Below are 27384 nucleotides of genomic sequence, written 5' to 3'. Positions count from 1 at the left end.
CCTAAATACCAAACATTTCATTCATGTTTTATTAACCATGTGGCCACACAAGACTTAGGTGTCCAACTGTAACTGACTATTTACAATTCTGGAAGGATTTACAATTGTGAACGTTTTGAATTCCTTATGGAATTAGGATCTGATTTTTCAAGACATTTAGGTGGCTAACTCTCACTGATTTTAGTGAGAGTTAGCTGATCACATACCTTTAAAAATCTAGCCATTAGAGCCCAATCCTGCTTCCTTGTATTATCTCTCACATTCCCATTTTCTTTGCTCGGAGCTCTGGGGGTGCAGACTGGAATTTCTGTCCCTCAAATTATCAGCATTATTATTTTAGCAATAGGACTTGTGCAGTCAGTGCCGAATCCTATACTCATTGAAGTCAATGGCAAAGATCTAACTGATGTTAGTGATGCAGTATCTGGGCTTTCATCTTTTTCTGGTTAAAAAACTCCACCCAAAAAATTCATAAATAAACAAAGAAATACCCTTATGAGGAGACAAATATTTACAAAAGTTTGCTTTGTTGGAGGAAAGAGCATGACATTTACAGATTTCTATATCTTGTTCCATTAAAAATAAACAGAAATAAATATAAATTCTTATTAGGAGCATTTTTGCCTTGGTTATACAGTTGTGTGCATTTTGTGAAAGTTGCACAGTGATTATAGAATTCATGAGCCGTTGATGGGTTTCATGTTCTCAACACCAGGAGGAGCAAAAGGTTTCCTTTCTCCATCTCTGACTTACTGTTTCTCACCATTGTCAGAACTCAGGTTCAGGCTCAGCGCTTATGTCTATTCAGACCCCGCTTTTCTACTGTGTATATATATTTTTTAATATTACTTATTGGGGTGAAATTTGCCACACTTTGTCTCATTCCAATTTCTTTTTAACAGTAAATGAAATCACAGACAACTGCTCCCAAAATAAAATCACACACTATCATTATGGGGGCCCAACTCTGTACAAAATATTTACTTATCAGAGGAGGGAAAGAGACATTAACTAATTCCCAGAGTCCAGGGGGACTGAGGAGGGAATAATTGCACAGCTGGGTGGGAAGTGGGCAGAAGAGAGTGAGGAGTGAAAAAGGTTTAGGATTAATCTCCGTTCCACCCCTTCCCCAAATGCTCCATTCAGCTTAACTGAGGCAGTTCTGGGGGAGAAATATTCTGTGCCTGTAAAGGGCTGGTGCAGATCACTGCCTCCTGGAGCAAATGGGAACCTTAGTAATGTTTCCTTCCCTGTGCTGCTGAGGGGAGCGCAGTGCAGGTCTGTGCTTCCCCTGCTTAGCCCAGTGTAAAATGTCATTCTTCCCTTTTTTCATTTATTAGAAGAAAATTTCTTGTTAATTTCATACAATTTTCCCCTGTGACATTTACCTTTCATTTTAAATAGATAAACAGTGAGGCCAATGAAACAAACAAACAAAACCAGGAGAATCACACTCAGAGCCACAATCCATGGATTCACCCTTGGGAAAAAGAAATCTGAAAAATAAACCCCACAGGATTTGCATTAGTTTGGAAGCAGGGACAACACTAATTTTTTCTCTATTGCACGTAACTATGTAAATAGTCCCCAGCAGGACATGTGTGAAATAAGAGTGAAAACATGACCCCCTCTATGCTACACAAAAGACCAAAACCTGAGTGTAAAAATTACTCCAACCAACACAGCTTTAGCACTGATCAATCTGTGAATGAACAGGCAGGGTCGGCTCTAGGCACCAGCAAAGCAAGCAGTTGCTTGGGGCGGCACATTTGCAGGGGCGCAAGAATCCAGCCTGGGAGCTGAGAACCAACAGGGGGCCCTGGGAGCTGTAGTTCCTTGGTTAGCTCCCTGCCTATAGAGCCAGCCCTGGAGCAGGGAAAGAATTACATTTCCCAGCATTTCCTCGGCCGTAATCAACAGGAAAGGGAGGGGGAAGGAGTGTGGAACTGAAACCTCATCCTGCAGCTTGCTGTGAATGGTAGGAACAGAGCCAGCTCTAGGTTTTTCCTGCCCCCCACCCCAGCCCTGGACTCTCCCCCACCCGCACCTCCTGCCGCCCCAGCCCTGGGCTTTCTCCCAAAGAAAGAATTGGGTGGACTAAATGGACAGTGCCCCTGTCTATCTGAAACCTAGCAAGGGACGTACGTGGATCCCACTAGAATTTAAAATGAAAAGTAAGGGAGGGGAGGCTCTCCTAGACTGGGCAGCTTTAGATACAGTATCAGGCACTTAGGAGGATTTCCACTGCTGAGCCATGGAAGCAGAAATTGACTTTTCCTTTCCAGATTTAGCTAATATTCAGAAAGGGAATCCAGCACCTGCCTTCCAGATTTGAACACCTCCAAATTCAGGAGTGCTCAAACTCAATTTGGGCAGCTGTTACTTCATTTCTCCCAAATCAAATATACTGATCCACTGTAACTTGCTGTAGAAAAAGTAGAATAATTTGAGCAAGAAATGCTTCCCAGTGGTTATTAGGACTGGAATTGCTATTTTCAACAGCCATTGCTATTTTTTTTTAAAGATTGTTTTAAAGGAAGACAGTGATATTGCATAGAAACAAAGAGTGGAACAAAGGAATAATAAAGGCACCTCAACTTTTCCTCATTTATGCAGAACAGTCTTATAATATGCATCCAGATATCCTCCAATCACACAAGCTGAAAATTGTTCCACTTTACTGCAGTTCTGTAACCATATGGGAACCAATCCTGTCTGTGTTCTGTGCACATCCAAAATTCCTGCTGAATGACCCGCCCTGGGAGTGAGTTACCAGTGACCCAGGGCTGGGGCGGCAGGAGGGTGCAGTTGGGGGTGGGGAAGAGGGGAGAGAGCTCAGGGCTGGGGTAGGGGGCAGCCAAAAATTTTTTTGCTTGTGGCAGCAAAAAACTTAGAGCCGGCCCTGTGAACGGGCCTGGTTTGATTCATGGTATTCAGAGCTTTATTGAGTTCAGGGGCAAATTCTCTGCTCACAAAACCACACTGACTTCAGTGGAGTTATGCCAGCAAACAATTTGGTCCTCACTGTTCAGCCACATTCAGAAATTGCAGGAGTAATTAGAATATTTTGGTGAGTCACTAATAATTTCCCCAATTATTTTGATGAATCATAATCGCAATTAAGCCAAACATTAAGTGCTGAAAATTGATACATCTTCTTTTGCCATTCTTGTGTTTACAGCATTTAAATCATCTAGCCAGGGTGGGCATTTCAAACATGCCTAAGGCCTTGGTTTGAGCATTGGCGTGCTCAACCCTGGGTTGTGAGTTCAATCCTTCAGGGGGCTATTTAGGGAACTGGGGTAAAAACTTGTCTGGGGATTTGTTCTGCTTTGAGCAGGGGGTTGGACTAGATGATCTCCTGAGGTCTCTTCCAACCCTGATAATCTATGATTCCACACAGGATTTGTGCACTGGTTTAGTGAAATTGGTATAACACTCATGCAGTCATTGTTACATTGATTCCACAGCTGACCACGTAACAGGACTGCCCCAATTTAACTAAACTGGTTGACAAAACTTTAAATTGTAAATCAGCTGAATAGTGTCCTTTATCCATTTAAACAACAAAGAGTCTGGTGGCACCTTAAAGACTAACAGATTTAAGGTGCCACCAGACTCTTTGTTGTTTTTGTAGATACAGACTAACACGGCTACCCCCTGATACTTGACAACATGCAAGACACTTTATCCATTTAGTATCAATCAGTAAGGAACTGACTTAAGCTAAAAACATAGGACACTCTGAAACTGAAATAAGAGCATTCAAACAAGGGGTTTCATCATTAACTCAGTAGATAATCACTGCAGCTTGTATGTGTAAACAAAGGCAAAGTGAGTTATGAGCACAACTCCCATTGAATGTCAATGGAAACAAGCCCACATAATTTGGTGACATTTCACTTATTGAAAAGATAGCAAACAAACGATGGTGTAAAAATTCACAAAATCACTGTGGTGAAGTTAAGTTTGTAGGAACAAACTCGTTCAAGGTTTGGTGAATATTTCTTCTCAAAATCTTTTTTTTTTTTTTTTAAGTAAGAGTTTCAGGAGTATCAGAGTTAAGATTAAATTTACATGAAACCCAAAACTCTGATAACTCTGAATATTCAAAATTAAGGCAATCAGATTGCCTGAGTTGTGACCTGTTAAGGCACCAGTTTCTGAACGTCTTTGTTTTTATGTAGGTTGTAATATATGCACAACAGATGCTTCAGTTCTTTGTTTCCTATGTTTTGTTTTGTTTCTGATGCAGGTGATTTCAGGGTGTGGGTTTAGCTGGTAACTGACCTGCTATATAAACTGTTGATTCCTTTTCTTGATTGAGAAAGGTGTTCTTGATCCAACAGGACAGGTTCTGGTTTGAATGTTCTTTTATAATAATAGAATTTTCTGTTTCAAACAGGCCACTATCCCCTAGGGATTTTGCTTCAGAGAGTGATGGTAGTTCTTGCCCACTGAGATCTCTCCATAGCACCTTGGGCTCTGGATACCACCCAGCCGACTGACAAACCATCCGGATCCCTCCATCCTGGTGACTCGCCACAGAGATGAGAGGATTGGAGCCCAAACCTACAGGAAAATTACATAAATGTGTGATAAATCAATGGAGTAACTTAAAAGCTAAAAGGATGAGTGATAGATTGTGGATCCCTTACTTAGGGTTACCAGCTGAATTTCCTGCAGCCCTCCCAGCCACGCCTCGCTCTGCATTGAGGGGGGAGGGGGGGGGAGAGAGAATATCCCGGGACATTTTTAGCAATTTACAAATTCCCCCCCAGACACTATTTTTAACACAAAAAGTCGGACATGTCCAGGTAAATCCGGACGAATGGTAACCCTACCTTACTCCCACTAGAGATCACTTGCTCATGTAGAAGGGACAAATGAACACTGGAATTTCTGAATTCCCAATACGCTTGGACACAAGAAAAGATGTGAACAAATCTTTAAAATAGTTTTACTGAATAAGTGAGAGATATTGTCTTCTCCACCCAAGAGCAATGGAGCATTGAACAAATTTGGAAATCTGGCCACTTCATTTAAATACCTAGTGGGATATGGATTTTTCAAAAAGCCAGTTTTTAGTATATTGGATAGACATTTTGTTTGTTCTATTTTAAAATAAATAAATAAATAAATAAATCTAACTGGTTCCATGGTTCCTGTGTCAGAGCAGCAGGGGACAAATCCTTGGCCTCATCTGCTGGCAGTAAATACATAACTTCTCTCTCCACCACCATCTTTATGTGGCCTCAGCCAATCAGAAAGCTACAACTGATTTTGACTGAACCCCAACTAACTACCAGAAGTGACCACATCAGAAAGCCTACAAACCTGGCAGTCCCACCTTAGCCACACCTCAGAATGACTGCAGAGAAATTGGAAGACCACAGGCTGGCCACCCTTGAAAGGCTACAGCAGCACAGCTTCACCACTCTGGTGCTTCAGTGTAGACACTACTTACACCAATGGGAAGACTTCTCCTGGTGTTATTGGTAATACACCTCTCTGAGAGGCAGTAGCTAGGTTGACAGAAGAATTCTTCTTTTGACCCAGCCCTGCCTGCATGGGGTCTTAGGTCAGCTTAGTTATGTCGCTCACGGGGTGTGTATTTTTCACACTCCTGAGTGATATAGTCAAGCCCTGACCTACTTTTCTAGTATAAACCAGGCCCATATTTGTCTAGAAGTCTTTTCCCTCCTTTCACTCCGTCCTTTTGAAATCAGCCAAAAACATCTTTTGGGCAAGGAAATCTCTTGACCATTCTGAAAATCTCTTTAATAAAAGGTTGGGAAAGTTTTCAGCATATTTTCCAAAGTGTATGAATGTGGTCATGTGCTGAAATCTGGTCACACTGTGTTACTCTAAAATAATTCACAAGTTGCTAGTCACAGTTATTGCAGTAGAAAAGAACAAAAACTGTAGCCCAGACTAAGATAATATAGACAAGAGCAGCTGACCTACTATCTTCAGTTCCAATAGGGCTTCTTCATAAAAAGGACCATCTTGAACAAAACAGCTGTATTGTCCTTCATCTGAGCGTCTGATATTAAGAATTTGCAAGGAAACATTCCCATCCATGATGCCAGCTTTCAAAAGCTCTGTCCTTCCATGATATTCTGGCATCTGGTTCCCATATTGATCCTTCCCATGCTGATACAGGTGCACAAATGAAAGGAACTCAGATCGGAACCATCTCACTTCCATGTTCTCAGCGCTCATCCTGGGGGACAGGTGACAGGGTAACACAGTGTCCTCACCCACAATGGCAGTGACAGGGTGGCCAGGACCAGTCACACTGAATTGGGCTGTGAAATACACCAAAGCAAAAAGAGAAGAAGCTCAGAGGGAAAAAATATATATATTCATGACTGATTCAATAGGTTCAAACTTTCCAAAAATTCAGCATGGAGCAGACACCTGGCAATCAAATTTCCAGCCTGAACACTGAAAATTTGGCACAATAACAAACAATTGAGGGTGGGGGTGGGAAGAGTTACATTAAAAAGTGACAGCCCAGCTCAGGTATAGATGTCACTGATAACTCCCCTTATATTAATTTGATATGCCACAGAGACATTTCAATGCCCCGTGAATGGACAGAGTGACCGGAATATATACACTGTATACCTGAGCTCTGATCTGTTCCTGCCTTCACTATATTTCTGATGTGATTCTCAGCATTGGTTTCAATATGAGAAGGGTGAAAAGATGAAATCCTGACTCCATTGAAGTCAGCAGAGATCACCTAGAATTTCACCTTAATGTTTTGGGACCCAGCTTCTTTGGAGACCATCACCTATCACCTCGTATGAGAACACAATTTTCATTGAGATGAGCTGAGGTTCTTGAGTTTTCCTCCTTTGCCCCCCTCCACCTGTTTTTAGTCAGACAGGGTCACTGCCAGGACATTTTCAGTAAAGGGTCTTCAACTCTGGGACTCATTTGCCTTGGCCTCACTGACCCCAAATCACTTCAGCTTTAGGCCAGGTTGCCTTGGTGTTTGAGAAAGGATTGGGTCACAGAGGATGCAAGCCTGTGAAGTAGGATGCTCAGCATGACCAGAGGTGCGTAGGGCAGCCCACAGTGGAAATGCCAGCACAAAAAGGAGAGCAGATTCTCCCAAAACTGATGGTTTACACTACAGTTAAACTTACCAACCAGTCACAAACTGTGCTCGTGATCCCCCACACTGGTTATCTAGAAAAGAAATCACACAGCCCCCTTTACTGCATTCCAGTCTCTGGCTTCCAGTCAGCGAATAGGTTCAGTACAGTGAGAAGTTACTTAAAAACTCTATTCACTTTACAAATGTTCTTTTAATTCCCCCGAAAGGACCAGACACGTTACCAGATCAATACTAGTTTGAATCTTACCCAAAATACCATGCTGCTAGCCAATCCTTTAGTATCTAAATCTAAAGGTTTTATTAGAAAAGAAAAGGAACGAAAAAGAAGAGAGTTGCTAAATGGTCAAAGCAGTCAGATACTTTCATATATATTCACATATACAGAGAGAGAGAAAGAGAGAGACACACACACACACACACACACACACTTCAGAACCCATATATCAGGTTCTTAGCAGAACTGGTGAATTTGCTAGCTTGCAAAGTCCCTCTGGAACACATCCAAAGCTTGGATGGGTCTATCAGTCCTTTGTTCAAAGCTTCAGTTTGTAGGGAAGTTACTCCAGAGGTGAGAAACAGGATTGCAGACAAAATGGAGAAGATGCAGCTGCCTTTTTATATCCTTTGCCATGTGGCATGTACATCCTTTGTCCCAAACACAAACTCTAAGCACATGGGCATGAAAAGGTACTTGGAGTCCCTTGTCCATCGGCATGACCCCATAGGCGCCAACTCTGTGGGTGATCCGGGGCTGGGGCATCCACAAAGAAAAATTAGTGGGTCCTCTGCACCCACTGGCAGCCAAACTCCCTGTCCCACAACACCTCCTCCTCCACCTCCCAGCACTTGCCGCTGCCACACAGCTGTAGCAAGCTCTCAGAGGGAGGGGGGAGGAGTGGCAAAGTGGCATGCTCAGAGGAGGAGGCAGGGAAGTAGCGGGTCTGGGGCGCGGATTTGGGGAAGGAGTCGGAATGGGAGAAGGAGGGAGTGGGGTGGGGATGGGGCAGGGGCAGAGGGGGGTATCAAGCACTCACCGGCACCAGTAGAAGTCGGCGCCTATGCATGTCCCTACGCGTCCTGAAAAACAACAAGGAGTCCAGTGGCACCTTAAAGACTAAGATTTATTTTGGGTATAAGCTTTTCCCAAATAAATCTGTTAGTCTTTAAGGTGCCACCAGACTCCTCATTGTTTTTGTGGATACAGACTAACACGGCTACCCCCGATACTTGTCTACATGTCCTGCTGAATCATAGCCCCAGGCTTCTCTCAATGGTTCATTCTACAGCAGACTGGATAGTGCTGATGCCGGTCTGTCTGGGGGTGTCACCCAAATGCACAGCACAAGTTTGAGACACAAATATACCACATATTTATATCTCACCATACAAAGATGATACAGACCTATAAACAAACGTATCATATTTAGCAAGTCAAGCCTTTTCCACTGATACCTTACAATAGAATCATAGAACTGGAAGGGACCTCGAGAGGTAATCAAGTCCAGCCCCCTGAACTCATGGCCGGACCAGCAACATCTAGACCAGGGGTTGGCAACCTTTCAGAAGTGGGGTGCCAAGTCTTCATTTATTCACTCTGACTTAAGGTTTCGCGTGCCAGTAATACATTTTAACGTTTTTAGAAGGTTTCTTTCTATGTCTATAATATATAACTAAACTATTGTTATATGTAAAGCAAATAAGGTTTTTTAAAATGTTTAAGACGCTTCATTTAAAATTAAATTAAAATGCAGAGCCCCCTGGACCGCTGGCCAGGACCTGGGCATGTGAGTGCCACTGAAAATCAGCTCACATGCCACCTTTGGCACGCATGCCATAGGTTGCCTACCCCTGATCTAGACCATCCCTGACAGGTGATTTTTAAGAGCAGGTTAGACAATCTCCAATGATAGAGATTCCACAACCTCCCTAGGCAATTTATTCCAATGTCTAACCACCCTGACAGTTAGGAAGTTTTTCCTAATGTCCAACCTAAACCTCTCTTGCTGCAGTTTAAGCCCATTGCTTCTTGTCCTATTATCAGAGGTTAAGGAGAACAATTTTTCTCCCTCCTCCTTATAACAACCTTTTAGGTATTTGAAAACTGTTATGTCCCCTCTCAGTCTTCTCTTTCCCAGACTAAACAAACCCAGTTCTTTCAATCTTCCCTCATAGGTCATGTTTTCCAGACCCCTAATCATCCTTGTTGCTCTTCTCTGGACTCTCTCTCCAATTTGTCCATATCTTTTCTGAAATGTGGCGTCCAGAACTGGACACAATACTCCAGTTGAGGCCTAATCATCACAGGGCAGAGCAGCATAATTACTTCTCGTGGCATATCTTGTATAAGAGTTATTGTGATTTTGTAATATTGGTATCAATGCTATTATAAATGGTCACCCATATTCCATACAGCCTCACATTCAAATGCTATGATGATATAACTACCTAGATGGATAGAGCAACTGAGTTGCCTCATATGCAGCAGGTGGAGAATTATTCCTCCAGAAGGGTTGGGGAGGAAGTGGAGACTTATTTACTGATATTGAGCCAATCTGAAATTTGTTCCAGGGGTGGGTTTGGGGTTGGGGTTTTTTTTTTTTTTTGGTTTGGGTTTTTTTCAGTTTTGTATAAAGGAGTGAAATAGGCATGATTTATAAATCAATACAATGAAACAAATCCCACAAAGCAGCAGCAGGACCAGTGGGATTCCTACCTGATTCCAGCTTGTGAATGTGATAAATAATGAAGAAAATGATCAAATTAGGCAGAGAGGCGCTCACTGCGGAGCTAGGACAGGATGAAAGAACCTTCATCTTCATTGTAACGTGATCTGGACAACAGGATAGAGAAGAGAAAAATACTTTACTAAAACATGTTTTGCATTCAAATCTGATTTGTTAGGAAAAAGGAACTATTATCTGTAGTTAGTGAATTGAACTGATTGTTTCTGGTCACCGTGTCCTTCAAGATTTTAGAGCTAGTAGATCTCATCCTCTCACACCTTGTTTTTAATGATAAGCTCAAAGTGGAAAACAAACTTTCCTGATTTTTCAACTCCCAACTGGTTTCTCAACTTTGAATGGACGAGTCATTGAATTCAGCTAGTTGGGTACACTGAAACAAATAAAATATTTTCTCTGTACCTGCAGAAGAGGCTATTGCTGTCAAAATCTGAGTGAGCCCTTAAACAAATTCTGCTTCCAGATGCTTAGCCAGTGACTGCCACCGCTTCATTGATCTGATTTTCTTTAAAACTTTTGAAGCAAACATATACTGCTTGAATGTTATACATATATAAATTTAAATTCTAATATATATATGCCTTAGCATCAGTTGTCATAATTTTAATTTGAAAGATAAACCAGTATTTAATTCAAATTAAAAAATCCAAGTGAAAGAAAAGCCTCTGATTTAATTTTTTTAAATCATTTTTTAAAGATCAATTTTCATCCACCCTGAGTGTCTGACATTTCCTTCAGACCCTTATTGCCAAAGAACTACAGCACTTTGATGAATTAAATGAATAGGTGTGATACATTGGTTTGTGTAGATTGGATGAATTATTGCAGAAAACTGAAGTTTGTTTGTGCCTTTCAAAAACAGAGCAGCAGCACTGTCAAACCCAGTATTCAACAGTCAGTGTCACCCCCACCCTAGTGTGTTAGGTGTGTGTGGTATTGTCTGGTCTTGTGTTGTCTGCAGTGTCACTTGAACAGTTTTTACACAGTGGAGGTGCTGAAAACCAGTGAAAGTGCCCCCAAAATGTTTACCTTGTTCCCCCTTTACCTCTGTTCACACCCCACACGCCCTCCAAATAAAAATCACAAAAAACTATGAGAGTTGACAGTACTGAACCTGGTCAAAAATACTTAAACAAAACTGATTTTTCAATAGAATATGGCTTTTAGAATTTTTTTTTAAAAACTGATTTTTCCTATTATTTTAATGTTTCTAATTTTTCAACAAAATGATGCTAAATGAAAAAAATATTTCAAATTGATTCAAAATGAGAAACCCTCATCAAATGGAATAAAAACATTTTATTCATCCATCCTTTATCCTGTCTCAAAGGAGAAATGGGAGAAAAAATGAAAACTGAAAAAGAAAAACTAAAATCTAATATTTTGTGCAATAATATGTGATTAAAAATTTAAAAATAAGCAAAATGTTTTAAACAAAACAAAAACATAATTTCCCAACAACACTACCATTTTAAATAGCTGTACTCCTATAGGTTTCTTCATGATATTGCCCTTTGAATGGCTTTTCACACAGGCAGGGCCGCCGAGAGCGGGTTCGGGCCCCGGTGAAAAAGATTTTTCGGAACCCCCAGCAAGGGCGGACCGGCTAAACAGGGCTAACGAGAGGGGGGAAGCTGGGCCCCTGGCACTCTTCTGGACCCCGGTAATTTGTACCGGCTTCCCCCCATCAGCCCTGCACACAGGAGGAGATAATCTGTTACACAATCTATAAATTTCCCTTTTTTAATATAGCCTAAAGTCCCTACCCAGTGACACTCTTGAACACAGGATCAACTTTAGGCACATGCTTAATTCCCACTGAGTTCAGAAGAGGAAAAGGAGGCTGTTTTCTGTTTCAATTGATTCTGAGCATGATTTTATTTTTTACAAGAACAAAAGGATTCACCCCGCCCCCCAATCAAGAGGCAGAAAACTGCAATGACAGCACAGGCAGGAAACTAGACTGATGGCAGCTGGGTTTGGTGCAGAAAGTTTCCTGTATTCAAAATACAGGAAGTTTCAAATCTCCCCCAAGAACAGTATTGGGCCCACTGTTCTTGAATAAAATTCAGCAAAACAAAGAAATGACTAATTCAACAAGCTGTAAAGGTCACATGTTACATGGCTATGAAAACAAACTGCAACGTATTTGACGGTACATCACTTTGAATGTAGCTGTACGGTCAAGTTCCCATAGAGAGAGAAATTATCACAAGATTATTCACTCCTTGTGTTTTTAATAATCAGTCCAAGCAATAAGTACCGTGTATTAGACGTTATAAACAGTCCTGCTGAAGCAAAATTAACCCACCTGATTGGGTCTTCTGAGAAGTTTAAAATCTGCCGGGTGTGGTCAGACTTCATCCCTCTGGCTGGGGCAGTTACACGTTCATTGACTGTTCCCGGTTTTCTCGCATGTTGCTCAGCTAATTGTGGCGATCAAAGAGCTGCAGTTTTGTCTCATGGCTTTTCCGTAGAACGGTGTTAAAAGCAACGTGGTTTGTTCCCAATTGATAAACCTGCGCTCGGCTCGCAGCGTTCGCCTGGGGAAAGTGAAAGTAACACTGTCAATTGCCGCATTCCAAACCCTGTCACGTGGGGAGGTTCGCGCCTTCTCTTAAAGAAACAGCCCCAGTCCTGCTGCACCGCAAGTGTGTGGGAAACCGGAATTTTATGTTACCAAAGGGGGTTTGATGGTGTTGTTGGGGGGGGGGGGGAGGGGGTTGCGATTTAGTTTTTAGATTCAGCAAAAGCAGGAAGAAGATTCTCTTTGAAATCATGACTGGATGAACAACTGACTGTGAATCCAGTAGTGATGTCAAAAAGAAAGTTCCGGTTTCCCACTGAAGATCGTGACCTTCCAAAACATCAAGTTCATCAGAAGTGATTTGATGTGTTGTTGCAGCCATGTTGGCCCCGGTCTATTACAGAGACAAGGGGGATGATGTGAGATCTTTTATTGGATCAACTTCTGTTGGGGACAGAGACGAGCTTCCCAGCAACACAGATCTAAATAAGAGCTCAGTGCAGCTCCAAAGCTCGTCTCTCTCAACAACAGGAGTTGGTCCCATAAAAGATTTTATCTCCCCCACCTGGTGTAAGTTCATCAAAACTCAAACTTCTGAAAACCAAGAAACACAGAGTTAAGGTACAGGCCAGTGCAACCTTAACCCTCCTGCATGGGGCTGTCAATAGTCACTGGGAAATGATCTGTATGCACCGTCCCCAGCTGTATTCCTGGTGTGAGGTGTAGCTAGACCAAATGCTGGAGGAATTAGTTGGAGCAGCTTGGGAGAGCTGTGACTCCAAGATGAGGGGATAGGAGATTAATTTGAGGGCTTTGTGCTGTCACACAGGAGCTGCAGCTTGCCAGAGCCCATGGCCCTCCCACAGCCCTCTAGCCACTCCTGGCTCACCAAGGTGCCATTTCAGATTTTTTGCGGGGAGAGGACCTGGGGACAACTTTAACCGTGATTCTAGGCAGGGGTGAAAGTAAGCTGAGGGACTTACCGGTACGCCAGGTCCCTCCTGGGTAAGGTGGGGGGATGGCTCTGGCCCCACCGAAGGGGCAGGGCCTCGGGTGGAAGGGGTGGGGCTAGGGACCAGACTCCCGCAGCCAGCCCTTCATGGCTGCCATTGCCACACAGCTGGGAGCCCTGAGCACTTTTAAATTGCTGCCCCCCCACCCCCAGGGCAGCTGCCCCTTTCACTTCCCCACATCGGCGGCCCGGCCTGTAGGGTTTGGCAGCTACTGGACCCTGCCGGCGGGGCTGCCGATGGGGGTGAGCAAAAGGGGCAGCGATGTTAAAAGCCCGGGCACTGCATTGACGTTGGCCATGTACGGGTTGGTACCAACAGCCGGTTCTTACCAGTACGCCGTACTGGCCCGCACCGACCCACTTTCACCTCTGATTCCAGGGGCTACCTAGGCACCTGAAAACTCTACGATTTTTGCAGATAAGATAGGAATTAGCCGACAGGAGCACTGTATCTAATTCCTATATAAAGAAAGAAAATACACCTCTACCTCGATATAACGCTGTCCTTGGGAGCCAAAAAATCTTACCACATTATAGGTGAAACCGAGTTATATCGAACTTGCTTTGATCCACTGGAGTGTGCAGCCCCGCCCCACCCCGGAGCACTGCTTTACCGCGTTATATCTGAATTTGAGTTATATCAGGTCGCGTTATATCGGGGTAGAGGTGTATATATATACAAATTGCAATTAAAGCTACATTTTGAGTTTATATGTAAATTTAGAACAATCAGGAGATAATACAGCAAAATATTTCCACAGGTATCAGAAACACACGTTTGATACTTTGTACTCTATCTTTAGTAGAGATAAATAAATCTGCTTAATTTCTCTAACAGACACATTCTGTGTTACTGCCATTATCTACTCTGTTTTAGTTAATTGTTTTTCACACCACTAAAAATGTATTTACTTAGGCCTGGTCTACACTAGGCGTTTATGTCGAAGTTAGCGCCGTTACATCGAATTAACCCTGCACCCGTCCACACTGCGATGCTATTTAGTTCGACATAGAGGTCTCTTTAATTCGACTTCTGTACTCCTCCCCGACGAGGGGAGTAGCGCCAAATTCGACATGGCCATGTCGAATTAGGCTAGGTGTGGATGGAAATCGACGCTAATAGCTCCGGGAGCTATCCCACAGTGCACCACTCTGTTGACACTCTGGACAGCAGTACGAGCTCGGATGCTCTGACCAGCCACACAGGAAAAGCCCCGGGAAAATTTGAATTTGAATTCCTTTTCCTGTCTGGCCAGTTTGAATCTCATTTCCTGTCTGGACATCGTGGCGAGCACAGCAGCACTGGCAACGATGCAGAGCTCTCCAGCAGTGATGGCCGTGCAGTCTGTGAATAGAAAGAGGGCCCCAGCATGGACTGATCGGGAAGTATTGGATCTCATCGCTGGGGGGGCGATGAGTCCGTGCTTTCTGAGCTGCGCTCCAAGAAACGGAATGCAAAGATCTATGAGAAGATCTCAAAAGACATGTCAGAGAGAGGATACAGCCGGGATGCAACGCAGTGCCGCGTGAAAATCAAGGAGCTGAGACAAGGCTACCAGAAGACCAAAGAGGCAAACGGACGCTCCGGATCCCTTCCCCAGACATCCCGTTTCTATGAGGCACTGCATTCCATCCTCGGTGCGGCCGCCACCACTACCCCACCACTGACCGTGGACTCTGAGGATGGGATATTGTCCACGGCCGGTTCCTCGGACATGTTAGCGGACGGGGAAGATGAGGAAGGAGATGAGGAGGGCGAGGCAGTCGGCAGCGCTCACAACGCTGATTTCCCCGACAGCCAGGATCTCTTCATCACCCTTACAGAGATCCCCTACGAAGCGTCCCCAGCCGTTACCCCGGACACAGAATCTGGGGAAGGATCAGCCAGTAAGTGTTGTAAACATCTAAACATTTATTTTTAACAGAACAGGAATATTAACAATTAAAAGAATGGGTTGTTCATGATTACTTTGCCCTAGGCACTTAACGGTTCAGTCATGGGCAGTGCAAGTTTTGAAAAAAAATCTAGCAATGTCCGGTTTTCCGTGATTGTCCTGCCCAAGCCGCTCTACTGTTTAGTCCCTGCTACTGCAGCTACATTAAAATGCGGTCTATATGTGCAGGGATAGAGCAGTAATCCTCCCGGGACATCTCGATGAAGCTCTCCTGGAGGTAATTGGAAAGCCGTTGCATGAGGTTCCTGGGGAGAGCGGCCTTATTGGGTCCTCCGAAGTACGACACGTTGCCGCGCCACGAGACTATCAAGTATTCGGGAATCATTGCTCTGCACAGCAGGGCGGCATACGGCCCTGGTCTTTGGAGGCTTTCCCGGAGCATTCTCTCTCTCTCGCTGTCAGAGATCCTCATCAGGGTGATGTCGCCCATGGTGACCTGCTTTGAATTAGGTAGGGGAATGTTAGTGTTGGGACTGCTTGCTTATTCCTTTACAGAACTGTAACCGCTGGTTTGCAGCCACGCGGTGGAGGCGGGAGAGGGGCTGCCGAAAGGGATCGTTCCTGGGGACAGCCGCGAGGGGGTGGGACAGGGGCAGAGTTCCCGCTTGCCGGATTGCTGGCAGCAGGGACTGACATTGCTTTAAATGTGAAATGAGGCCAGTGGTAATATAAAAGTTTTAAACTGCCACAAGTCTACGGCTTACCATGTCTGCCTGCAACAGAAATTCCGTTGTGCTGCCCCGCTTCTCAAATGTGCTGTGGAAGACCCCAGGCACTGAATGCGAAGGCCGAGAATTCGACCTTGTGCTGAGTGCGCATGTGATAGGTGCTGTGCATGGTCTTGTTCACAGAGAAAGACTATGTTCTTTGTTCACAACTACATTTATCTTTCTGAGGAATTCACTCCCTTTTTCCCATTCCCACAGCCACATCTGCGACTGTCTCACAACCTAGCCTGGCATCACACTCCCAGAGGCTAGCGAAGATTAGGCATAGGAAGAAGAGGACACGGGAGGACATGTTCTCTGAACTTATGGCCTGTTCCCAAGCCCAGGCAGCACAGCAGACCCAGTGGCGGGAGAAATTGACCCAAATGCAGCAAGCAAACATGGATCGGGAGGAGAGGCAGGAAGACCAGCAGGCAACTCAAACGCTGCTTGGACTACTGAGGGAGCAAACAGACACGCTCCGGCGCCTTGTGGATGTTCTGCAGGAACGGAGGCAGGAGGACAGAGCCCCGCTGCAGTCCATCTCTAACTGCCCTCCCCCGCCACCAAGTCCCATACCCACCTCACCCAAAGTCCAAAGAAGGAGAGGCGGCAGAGTCCCTGCTAACTCTCACTCCACCCCTGCAGACAGCTCTAGTAGCAGAAGGCTCTCATTTCCCAAAATTTGAAAAGTTCTTTCCTTCCCGCCTGACACAAGCCCCTGTCCAAGTTTCACCTCCCAGTTCCATGTGTAGTTGATAATAAAAAATACGTTCATGTTAACTACTGTTTCCATCATGTTCTTTTGGAGGAGGAGGGGAAAGGGGGTTGGTAATTGGACAGGACAGTCACCTTTGGCAGGGTACATAGGCGGGGGCAGGCACAGCAGCAGGGCACATACACAGTGCAGTGATGCAGTAACTAGTTACCCCGGTTAGTCTGGGAGGTTGTTTTGATGTAATGTTGGGTGGGGGGTGGGTTGCTCTGTGACTTTGTGGCGGGGGAGGGCAGTTACAGATCTTAAGCGGCGGTCCTTATGCTGGATCACAGAGCCACGCAGCAGGGGATCTGTAACCGTCCTCCCCCTGCCACAAAGTCACATAGCCCCCCCATAGACACAGTCCCGATCAGGAGGGGTGACAGGCTCCGTTGAAACAACCATCCCACCGCAGCGGAGCCCGTCAATCCTTGAGTTTAGAAGCTTCATTCGCGTCACTACACTACACCCGCTCCGCACCACAGTCTGCGTCCCAGTTTTAAAAAATTCCCGCGAAAACAGTAATAAAGAAAACGGTGTGCATTAACAAAGTAGAACTATTTTTATTTCGAAACGTGTGTTGGAAGGGGGTGAAGGGGGTATGTAACTGGAGAGGATAGTCAACATTAACTGGGTAAAGAAACGGGGGCAGGTTCAGCTTCTCTGTACACAAACTTAAAAGTCACAGGTTACCCTGCTCACTCAGGAACTTTGCTTTCAAAGCCTCCCGGATGCACAGCGCTTCCCGCAGGTCTCTTCTAATCGCCCGGCTGTCTGGCTGTGCGTAATCAGCAGCCAGGCTATTTTCCTCAACCTCCCACCCCGCCATAAAGGTCTCCCCCTTGCTCTCACAGAGATTGTGGAGCACACAGCAAGCTGCTATAACAATGGGGATATTGGTTTCGCTGAGATCACAGCGAGTCAGTAAGCTTCTCCATCTCCCCTTGAGACGGCCAAAAGCACACTCCACCACCATTCTGCACTTGCTCAGCCGGTAGTTGAAGAGTTCTTTTTCAGTGTCCAGGGCGCCAGTATAGGGCTTCATGAGCCAGGGCATTAGCGGGTATGCTGGGTCCCCGAGGATGACTATAGGCATCTCCACATCCCCAACAGTTATTTTGTGGTCCGGGAAGTAAATACCTTGTTGCATCCGTCTAAACAGACCAGAGTTCCTGAAAACACGAGCGTCATGAACCTTGCCCGGCCATCCCACGTAGATGTTGGTAAAACGTCCCCTGTGGTCCACCAGTGCTTGCAGCACCATGGAAAAATAGCCCTTTCGGTTAATGTACTGGCTGGCCTGGTGGTCCGGTGCCAGGATAGGGATGTGAGTTCCATCTATGGCCCCACCGCAGTTTGGGAATCCCATCGCTGCGAAGCCATCTATGATCGCCTCCACGTTTCCCAGGGTCACTACCTTTGGCAGCAGTACATCAACGATTGCCTTGGCTACTTGCATCACAACAACCCCCACGGTAGATTTGCCCACCCCAAACTGGTTCGCGACTGACCGGTAGCTGTCTGGCGTTGCAAGCTTCCAGAGGGCTATGGCCACTCGCTTCTGTACACTCAGTGCAGCTCGCAACCGGGTGTCATTGTGCTTCAGGGCAGGGGACAGCAACTCACAAAGTTCCAGGAAAGTTCCCTTCCGCATGCGAAAGTTTCGCAGCCACTGGGATTCATCCCAGACCTGCAGCACTATGCGGTCCCACCACTCAGTGCTTGTTTCCTGTGCCCAGAATCGCCGTTCCACGACATCAACATGACCCATTGCCATCGTGATGTCCTCGGCGCTGGGTCCCCTGCTTTCTGAGAGGTCTGTGCTACTCTCAGACTTCAGGACATCACCGCGGTGCCGTAGCCTCCTCGCCTGACTTTTCTGCATCTGCCTCAGGGAAACCTGTATGATAAGCTGCGAGGCGTTGAGAGCGGCCACAACTGCAGCGATGGTCGCAGCGTGCTCCATGCTCGCAGTGCTGTGGCATCCGCGCTGTCAATGACTGGAAAAGTACGCGAACTGATTTCCCGCCGGCGCTTTCAGGGAGGGAGGGCGGGAGTGATGGACGGATGACGACAGTTACCCAAAAGCACCCTCGACACATTTTGTTACCCAGAAGGCATTGCCGGCTACACCCAGAATTCCAATGGGCAGAGGGGACTGCGGGAACGGTGGGATAGCTGACCACAGTGCACCGCTTCGAATGTCGACGCTTTCACCGTTAGTGTGGACTCACAAAGTCGAATTACTGTCCTTAGTGTGGACACAGACGTTCGACTTTGCAATATCGATTCCAAAAATTCGATGCAAGTAAATTCGAACTACTCTCGTAGTGTAGACAAGGCCTTAGTTTTAACAAACATGATTAAGGGTTTTTTCTCTTTTATTAGGAATGGGAATTATTTTTTCTAATTATTTTGGCATTTATGTTTACTCATCACAATTATGTATGTGACTCACTAACTTTTGACTCCATCGTTGCTATTAGTATCAGACTTGGAACTTTTATTTTTGTATGAATTTTAAGTTATTTTACAGATAAAAATACCCTTTGTAAATGAGCAACCTGCATCTGCACAGTGTCTAAAGTTATGTGTTTAGCTATTTTTTTAAAAAAAACTGGCACTGCTAAGGTGAGTAGAAGCTAAATTTACATTCTAGGAGAATACTATTAGTTGATTGTACCATTTTAAGTACTGAATGACAAAGCACAATATTGTGGAAGAAAACTCAGTCTTCACTCTTAGGTTGTCAGTAACAAGTCAGAGACAGTTTATTTTCAAGAATTAAATTTAAGCATAAGAGAGAAATAAAGTTATGAAATGTGCAGACCAGTAAAAAAAAAACCCTACAATAATAGCAGTGCAATCCTTAACCAACTTTGAAAGAATAAAATTACAGAGAACATAGGTGCCTTCCTCATTTCAACAGGAAGTAACAGCAATAATACAAGTGTGTGTTGGGGGGAGAGTGTGTGTATTCGGGGAGTGAGAGACAGTGTGTGGTTGTGGGTGTGTTAGGGGAGTGTGAGAGACAGCGCGCTGTCACTTTAAGCTCATCATTCACTAGTCTGAAGACTTGTTCAGACAGCAGCAGCTCCCACTCCTCACCCAGAAGCAGCAGCCCAGACTCCTGTCCCCCCACCCCAGGTCAGCAGAGACAGGGTAGATGGGTGGGAGGAGGGAGGGGGACACCCCAACATCAGTCTATTCCCAGCTCTGCACAGTAGACAGGAGGTTCCCAGTACCAGGGTGGCCAGGGGCAGCTCCATGGCGGGGGGGAGGGGAGCAGGAGCAGTGGTGGCTGCAGACAGGAGCAGAGCAGCAGCGGGAGGAGGGATTTTCCCCCCGTAGAAGGACCCCTTGGTGGTTGCCCATCCATCCACCCCTAAGGCTGGCCCTGACATCAGGGACATTTATCAAGAGACAATGGGCAGTAGGGAGTCACAGGAACTGCCCTGCAATCCACAAAGCTGAGTGAGGGGCTTAGACTCCCTATGCCAGAGGTGGCCAACCTGTGGCTCCGGAGCCACATGCGGCTCTTCAGAGGTTAATATATGGCTCCTTGCATAGGCGCTGACTCCAGGGCTGGAACTACAGACGCCAACTTTCCAATGTGCCCGGAGGAGGGGGGCCACTGCTGAACCCCAGGGTCTGCCCCCATTCCACACCTTTCCCCAAATTCCCATTCCCGCTCCCCCCCAGCTTGCCTCCCCTCAGCCTCCAGTGCACATGAAAGAGCTGATTGCAGTAGGTGGGAGGCATGGGGAGGAGGGGGAGGCACTGATTGGTGGGGCTGCCTGTGGACAGGAGGCACTGGGGGCTGGAGTGGGGAGAGCTGATGGGGGGCTCTTGACATATTACAGAGGTTCTTTGGCAATGTATATTGTACATTGGTAAATTCTTGCTCCTTCTGACGCTCAGGTTGGCCACCTCTGGCATATACAATTCCCCTCTGCTCAGCATTTGCTCTGTTCCAGTCCCAGAGGCTTGAATTATCTGGGGTTCCCCTTACTGCAGTCCAGTGGCACCTAACCAGGTCTGGGATACACACACACACACACACACACCAGTAAACAGAAACCTTCTCACTGCCCAGCATCCAAACACCCTTAACTCTGACCAGGTGGGTGCCGGTGAATATTTCTACATGTCTGAAATATTAATTTCAGAGACATGAATGGCGAGATCTTCCCCTCAGGGCTGTCACATTCCTTTGCCTTGGGCTGAGGGGGGCTCTTTCCTGGATGCTTCTCCCTGTTTCTGGACAAGAGTCTCTCCCTCCAGTGCCGCCACCTCCTGCTCCCTTTGCCTTGGGGTGGGAAGGTTTCTATTAATGGTTCTTGCTGGGCTGGGGAGAGGTTGTCTTCTGTTTCACATCTTCCACCATTCTCTGGTGACCAGCATAGAGCAGCTGGTGGCTTTAACAAGAGACACCTGTGGCCAGGAGCTACGCAGACTCTGCTGCTGGGAATGTGGCAGCTCCAGCAGGGGGAGCAGGGAGATGCAGGAGGGGAGGAGGCAGAAAAGCAGCAAGATAGACCCGAGAACCCAAGGGGACTGTCTGTGACTCCATATTCAGGCTGTTACGGTGCTTGAGAGATGCACATTTGTTACCTAGCCTGGGGTTTGTACCCTGGTTTGTAACTGTTTGCCCTGAGGTTGGTACTCACATTCGTGAGCTACTCTAGACAGTGGAGTTGAACCTGCATCTCCCATGTGCCAGCTGAGTGCTCTAACCATGGGGGTAAAAGTTATAAGGCAGGTGACAGCACAAAAACCACCTCCACCTTCTCCCCACCCCCACACTCACATTTTGTGTGGAGCGAGGCAGTTGCCTACCTCATTCCAGCAAGAAACGCCTTAGACACCTGAGTCACTGAATGTCAGGCGCTGGGTTCCCGTCTGTGGGTGGCTAAGCAGAGACAGACGCCCCTCTGCAGCCCTGATTTAGGCACCGGTCTGTGAGAGGGGGCAGGGCTTAGGACACCCCTCTCCCCTTGTCAGCATCTCCCCTTGTCTAGTTTAGATGGCTCCCTGCCTAGTGAGCTGGCTTTTGTGAATCTCACTGTAAGGTGACTGATGCCCATGTATTGTCTAGGGAGTTTAGACACCTGACTCAGTTTTGCAGAATGTGATTTTCTGGTTACCTACAAATTAGGCCCTGTGATGCTCAGCATTGCAACACCTAAGTCCCTTCATGGATCGCACCCTGTGTAACCAGTCACCTCTCCGCAGAGCACAGCTGAGCAATTCCTGATTGACATGGGTGTGCACAGGACAGAGACAGAGCACAGGCTGGAGAGTGACACATCCCAGTAAACCCCAAACTCTCCTCCTAGAGGTGTGATATTCCCTGAGAGGGTTGCGGGGGCGGGGGGGCACAACCAAGTCAGGAAGCAAATCCCAGGACTCTGCCCCAGACAAATGCAGCTGGGACATTAGAGTGGAACAAACAAGAATTGTTTGTAATGTTTTATTTACAGTAAGTAACTAAAGGTGGTAAATAAATGGAGCTGAGAAGGAGCCTTAATAACCATCTGGTTAAATAACCACAGCTGCCATGTGAGAGAGACGTGCATCTCCAAACCCCTTCAATGGGATACGGGTGTCAAACCTAATGGATGTGCTAAACCATCCCCACCCCTCCAGCTTTCAAGGGGGAGAAGCTGTGTATTTCCCCATCTATATTGTTTCTTATTCACACAGAGAATCCCTGTTCACCTGCCTCCTTGGGAATTACTCCAGCCATAGGGAGGGCTCTGCAGGTTTAGAAATAGGCAGGGGTTTAACTCTAGAGCTATGTATGCATCAGCAAAACCCCCAAAGTGCACAGATCCTGGGAACTGCTAGTGAGGGCATCACAATTCTCCCCACCTCCCCAGACGTCTCCCTCCCCCCAGGGGTCTCAGTGACCAGGTTCCCGTTCCCTTGGATTCCAGATTCTCCCAGCACAGCACCAGGACATGGAATGCCCTTTATGACAGACACTCTCTCAATACTCCATGCACCCTGATTTCACCCCATGTGCAGGGTTTCCCATTCCCAAACCTCAGCTGATCACCTGGCTGGAATGAGGGGAAGAGCCATGGGTGCCCAATCTCCAGGCCTCGGAGGAAACAGACATCTCTAGAGGCACCCCCACAAGTGAGGACTGCCTTCACTTGGCTAATGAAGGAAAAAGTTGAGAATCCCAAAAATGTGGTATGAGTAAAAGCCCTCAGTTCTGCCTTATCTCACCCAGAGCAGGGCTGTAGTCAGCAGATATCGCTCACGGCTTTCCACCCATCCTGTTAGGTGCAGGAGTTTCCTTCCCATCTTTCCATCCCTCTTAGTGTTTGGGTGCTGGAATATTGGTGTAGAGGGCTTCTAGCTGGAAAGATTATTCCACACAAAGATGGACTACAAGCTATCAGGAACTGTATCCCCGATAATGTCACAGCTAACCTGGTGGCTGAACTTTGTGACTTTGTCCTCACCCACAACTATTTCACATTTGGGGACAATATATACCTTCAAGTCAGCGCCACTGCTATGGGTACCCGCATGGCCCCACAGTATGCCAACATTTTTGTGGCTGACTTAGAACAACGCTTCCTTAGCTCTCATCCCCTAACGCCCCTACTCTACTTGCGCTACATTGATGACATCTTCATCATCTGGACCCATGGAAAAGAAGCCCTTGAGGAATTCCACCATGATTTCAATAATTTCCATCCCACCATCAACCTCAGCCTAGATCAATCCACACAAGCGGTCCATTTCCTGGACTCTACTGTGCTAATAAGCGATGGTCACATAAATACCACCCTATACCGGAAACCTACTGACCGCTACACTTACCTACATGCCTCCAGCTTCCATCCAGACCACACCACACGATCCATTGTCTACAGCCAAGCTCTAAGATATAACCACATTTGCTCCAATCCCTCAGATAGAGACAAGCACCTACAAGATCTCTATCAAGCATTCTTAAAACTACAATACCCACCTGCTGAAGTGAAAAAACAGATTGACAGAGCCAGACGAGTACCCAGAAGTCACCTCCTGCAAGACAGGCCCAACAAAGAAAATAACAGAACACCACTAGCTGTCACCTTCAGCCCCCAACTAAATCACTGCCACTCTTTGGAATTACAAATTGTGACTCACTTGTGCGTATGTTTTACCTGCTTTAACCGCTCAATAACTCTCACTTCCTTTCCTTAGGTAATGAACCTTTAGTTAATTTACTATAGAATTGGCTGCCAGCATTGTCTTTGGTGTAAGATCTAGGGTACCAACTGATCTGGGGTAAGTGACTGGTCTGGGAGCGACGTGATGTGATGTGATTTTATGAATAAGTGACCTTTTATCACAAAGTCCAGATTGTCGGGGTGGCAAGACAAACTGGAGGGTCAAAGGATACTGTCTGTGAATCTAGGGTAAGACTGGGATAGTGATCCAGGAGTTCATATATGTCACTGGCTTGGTGAAATCTAATTACAGAACACACCACTAGCTTGGGCTGTCTGCCCAAATTTCTGCCAGGCTGCCCTTAGGTTGGCACTCATAGCTGTGAACCACACCAGAGAGCGTGACAAACACACCCTGAGCATCTTATCTATTCTGATGCCCCCTCCCCCCATTACTAGAGAGATCATTAATCCTGAGTTCCCCCTTTGGGACTGGATTGTCTAATTCCCAGATAGTCTCTCATTACTCCAGGCTGTGCTGAAAAGCATTTAGTGTTTATACACAGGGCGGCCCGTCCATCTAAGCAAACTAGACGGTCGCCTAGGGTGCCAAGTTAAATGGGGTGCCAAATTCGAGGAAAAATGAAATAAAAAAAGAATGAAAAAGATGAAAAAAATACAAATAAAATAACAAAGATATCATTATTTCATTTCCCCTGAATGTACGGAGGGAATATGAATTATAATTCAGTCTCCACATTTCTGAGAATTTATTAATATGTCAAATCTTTTATTTACTGCAAACATAAATAATATTTTAGTGAACAAAATTTTCAATTTGCGATGTTGGATCAAGATGACCCACTCCGCAATTTTGATAAGCAATAACTCACCCACAATGAAACTGTGATGAAGTGGGGGATTTTCTTGGTTTTTTTTTTTTCATGTTTTTCCAGTGGGTTGCATGCAGAGGGAGTGGGACTCAGTGACCCTGGACAGTGGAGAGCATATGGTGGAGGCCTTAGCATGGACCATGGGGAAGGGGGGTGAATAGGGTTACCATTCGTCTGGATTCCCCCGGACATGTCCGGCTTTTTTCAGTTAAAAATAGCGTCCGGGGGGAATTTGTCAACGTCCGGACTTCCCCCCCATGCAGAGCACGCACGGCTTACAGGGCAGCCGGACGGATCGTGCCACTCGCTCGGGGCTCAGGCTGCCGGAGCCCCTCCTCCGCTTCCCCCTCCTCTCCCCTGCAACTTGACACCACTCCCCTCCTCTCTCTCTCTCCCTCCCTCCCCCTCCCCCCTGCATTCGCAGATCGCCGGCCAGCCGTTCGCCTCGGCCTCCGGCAGTCTGGAGCTCCGACCCTGCTCCCCTCCCCCGCTGTCGAGCGCGCTGCTCTGCAGCACAGTAAGGGGGCCGGGGGGTCAGAGAAGCGGCAGGGAGGTTCTGTGGGGGGTAGTCAAGAGACAGGGAGCAGGGGGAGGGTTGGATGGGTCAGGAGTTCGGGGGGGGCTGTCAGGTTTTGGGCAGTCAGAGTACAGGTGGGGGGTCTCAGGAGGGGACAGTTAGGGGACAAGGCACAGGGAGGCTTAGGTAGGGGTGGGGTTCTGGAGGGCAGTTAGGAGCAGGGGTCCCAGGAGGGGGCAGTCAGGGGACAGGGAGCAGAAGGGTTTAGATGGGTTGGGAGTTTTGGGGGGGACTGTCAGGGGGTGGGGAGTGGTTGGATGGGGCGTGGGAGTCCCAGGGGTCTGTCTGGGGGTGGGGGTGTGGATAAGGGTTGGGGCAGTCAGGGGACAGGTAGGGGGTAGAGTCCTAGGGGGCCAGTTAGGATGTGGGGAAGGTCTCAGGAGGGGGCAGTCAGGGGACAAGGAGCAGGGAGGCTTAGGTAGGGGGTGGAGTCCTAGGGGGCAGTTAGGGGCAGGGGTCCCAGGAGGGGGCAGTCAGGGGACAAGGCGTGGGGGGGAGGGTTGGGGGTTCTGAGGGGGCAGGAAGTGGGAGGGAGTGGAAGGGGCAGGGGCGGGGCTAGGGCAGGACAGGGGCAGGGCTAGGGCGGGGCTCCTCCTGTCCTCTTTTTTGATTGTTGAAATATGGTAACCCTAGGGGTGAATGGGGCCCTGACTGGGGTGGCAACATGGGGGTCTGGCTCGGGCAGTGAGGGGGTGCATTGTGGGGGCCCTGGCTGGGGCAGCTGAGGGGCAAGGCTTTTGGTTTTGGTTTTGATTTTTTTCACCATCAGTCCTGGTACATTACCCCCACCACTAACCTGCCCCTACTTTCCTGACCTCAGGAAAGTGAAACTAGCCCTGTTACACTGCCCACAGAGAGGGAGCCATGGCTGCCTAGAACCCTGTGGAAAGCCTGCAGAAGGAAGCTACATGTCCCATCTGTCTGGAGTATTTCAGAGAACCTGTTGTCACAGAGTGTGACTTCCTTCAATTCCCCGTGACTCTCAGCCAGCCAGTAAACAGAAGATTTATTAGACGACAGGAACACAGTCAAAGCAGAGCTTGTAGGTACAGAAAGCAAGACCCCTCAGTCAGGTCCATTTTGGGGCGGTGGGGGAAGCCCAGACCCAGGTTCTGGGCCTTCCCATGTCTCCCCAGCCAGCTCCAAACTGAAACTCCCTCCAGCCCCTCCCCTCTGGCCATTGTCTCTTTCCCGGGCCACCTGATCTCTTTGTTCTCCAACATCTTCAGTTGGCACCTTGCAGGGGAGGGGCCCAGACCATCAGTTGCCAGGAGACAGGGTGTCGGCCATTCTCTGTGCAGACACCATCACACCTGCCCTTTAGGGCTCTTCAACAATCACACACCCTTATCCCATCACCCAGGTATTTAAGAAATACATAGGGGAAACTGAGGCAGACTCACAGTATTCAGAGAAAACATTAAGAACATTTCCACTTCATCACATCTGTCCCCCTTCGAGACCGAACTGAGTGGGGTCACTTTAGCCGGTGACCTGGGGAAGTTCGAACCCACCAACATTCCCATGAATGCCCCAGCATCTCTCCCATTCCTTGGTGGGAGTTATACAAGGCCCTTCCAGTTTCACGCCCTCCCTTAGAACGGGTGTGCTCAATGGCACTCGCAGGCCGCATGTGGGAAGGTTTATGCGGCCCATTCCCTTTTGCCACCCCAAAACCCCTGGGGTTCAAACAGATCGGGTCTTCTCCCAGCACTCCAGTCTGGAGGGCTGTGATTCGGGCTCTCTTGGTTAAGAGCCCCCATCTTGACCTTGGCCACCCTCTGACCAGGTGTCTCTGTCACCCGCAGCTCGGCATCAACCCCTCTCATTGGACGCAGCCACATCAGAGGAGACTGGTCAATATAAAGCGCCGCCCAAATAGATACAGCTGCAGCTTTTTAAGGGCCT

The 27384-nt window shown here is 47.0% G+C and overlaps 2 protein-coding genes across 9 annotated transcripts in view; one reads left to right on the top strand and one right to left on the bottom strand.

Annotated features, from left to right (window-relative positions):
* LOC101934324 (butyrophilin subfamily 1 member A1-like) overlaps nucleotides 1–12515 on the bottom strand; it is a 34292-nt gene extending 21777 nt beyond the window's left edge. For 2 of the 5 annotated variants that reach the window (XM_065564972.1, XM_065564974.1), the window contains exons 1-5: nucleotides 12185–12492; nucleotides 9846–9962; nucleotides 5964–6311; nucleotides 4291–4572; nucleotides 1389–1496 (exon numbers count right to left, since the gene is read on the bottom strand). In XM_065564972.1, the coding sequence (XP_065421044.1) occupies nucleotides 1389–1496; nucleotides 4291–4572; nucleotides 5964–6311; nucleotides 9846–9951 (844 nt within the window). In that variant the 5' untranslated portion in view covers nucleotides 9952–9962; nucleotides 12185–12492. Of the gene's footprint in view, nucleotides 1–1388; nucleotides 1497–4290; nucleotides 4573–5963; nucleotides 6312–9845; nucleotides 9963–12184 lie in introns of all 5 variants that reach the window. The other 3 variants (XM_065564977.1, XM_065564975.1, XM_065564976.1) reach the window with 3 other exon arrangements.
* Nucleotides 1–27384, top strand: part of LOC101946744 (serine/threonine-protein phosphatase 1 regulatory subunit 10) — a 345369-nt gene that overhangs the window by 82264 nt on the left and 235721 nt on the right. The window lies entirely within an intron of this gene.

This window comes from Chrysemys picta, chromosome 12 (assembly GCF_011386835.1).
Source record: "Chrysemys picta bellii isolate R12L10 chromosome 12, ASM1138683v2, whole genome shotgun sequence".
Classification (NCBI taxonomy): Eukaryota; Metazoa; Chordata; order Testudines; family Emydidae; genus Chrysemys; species Chrysemys picta.
Note: the sequence above shows the minus strand (reverse complement) of the source record. Positions and strands in the feature narration are given on the sequence as shown.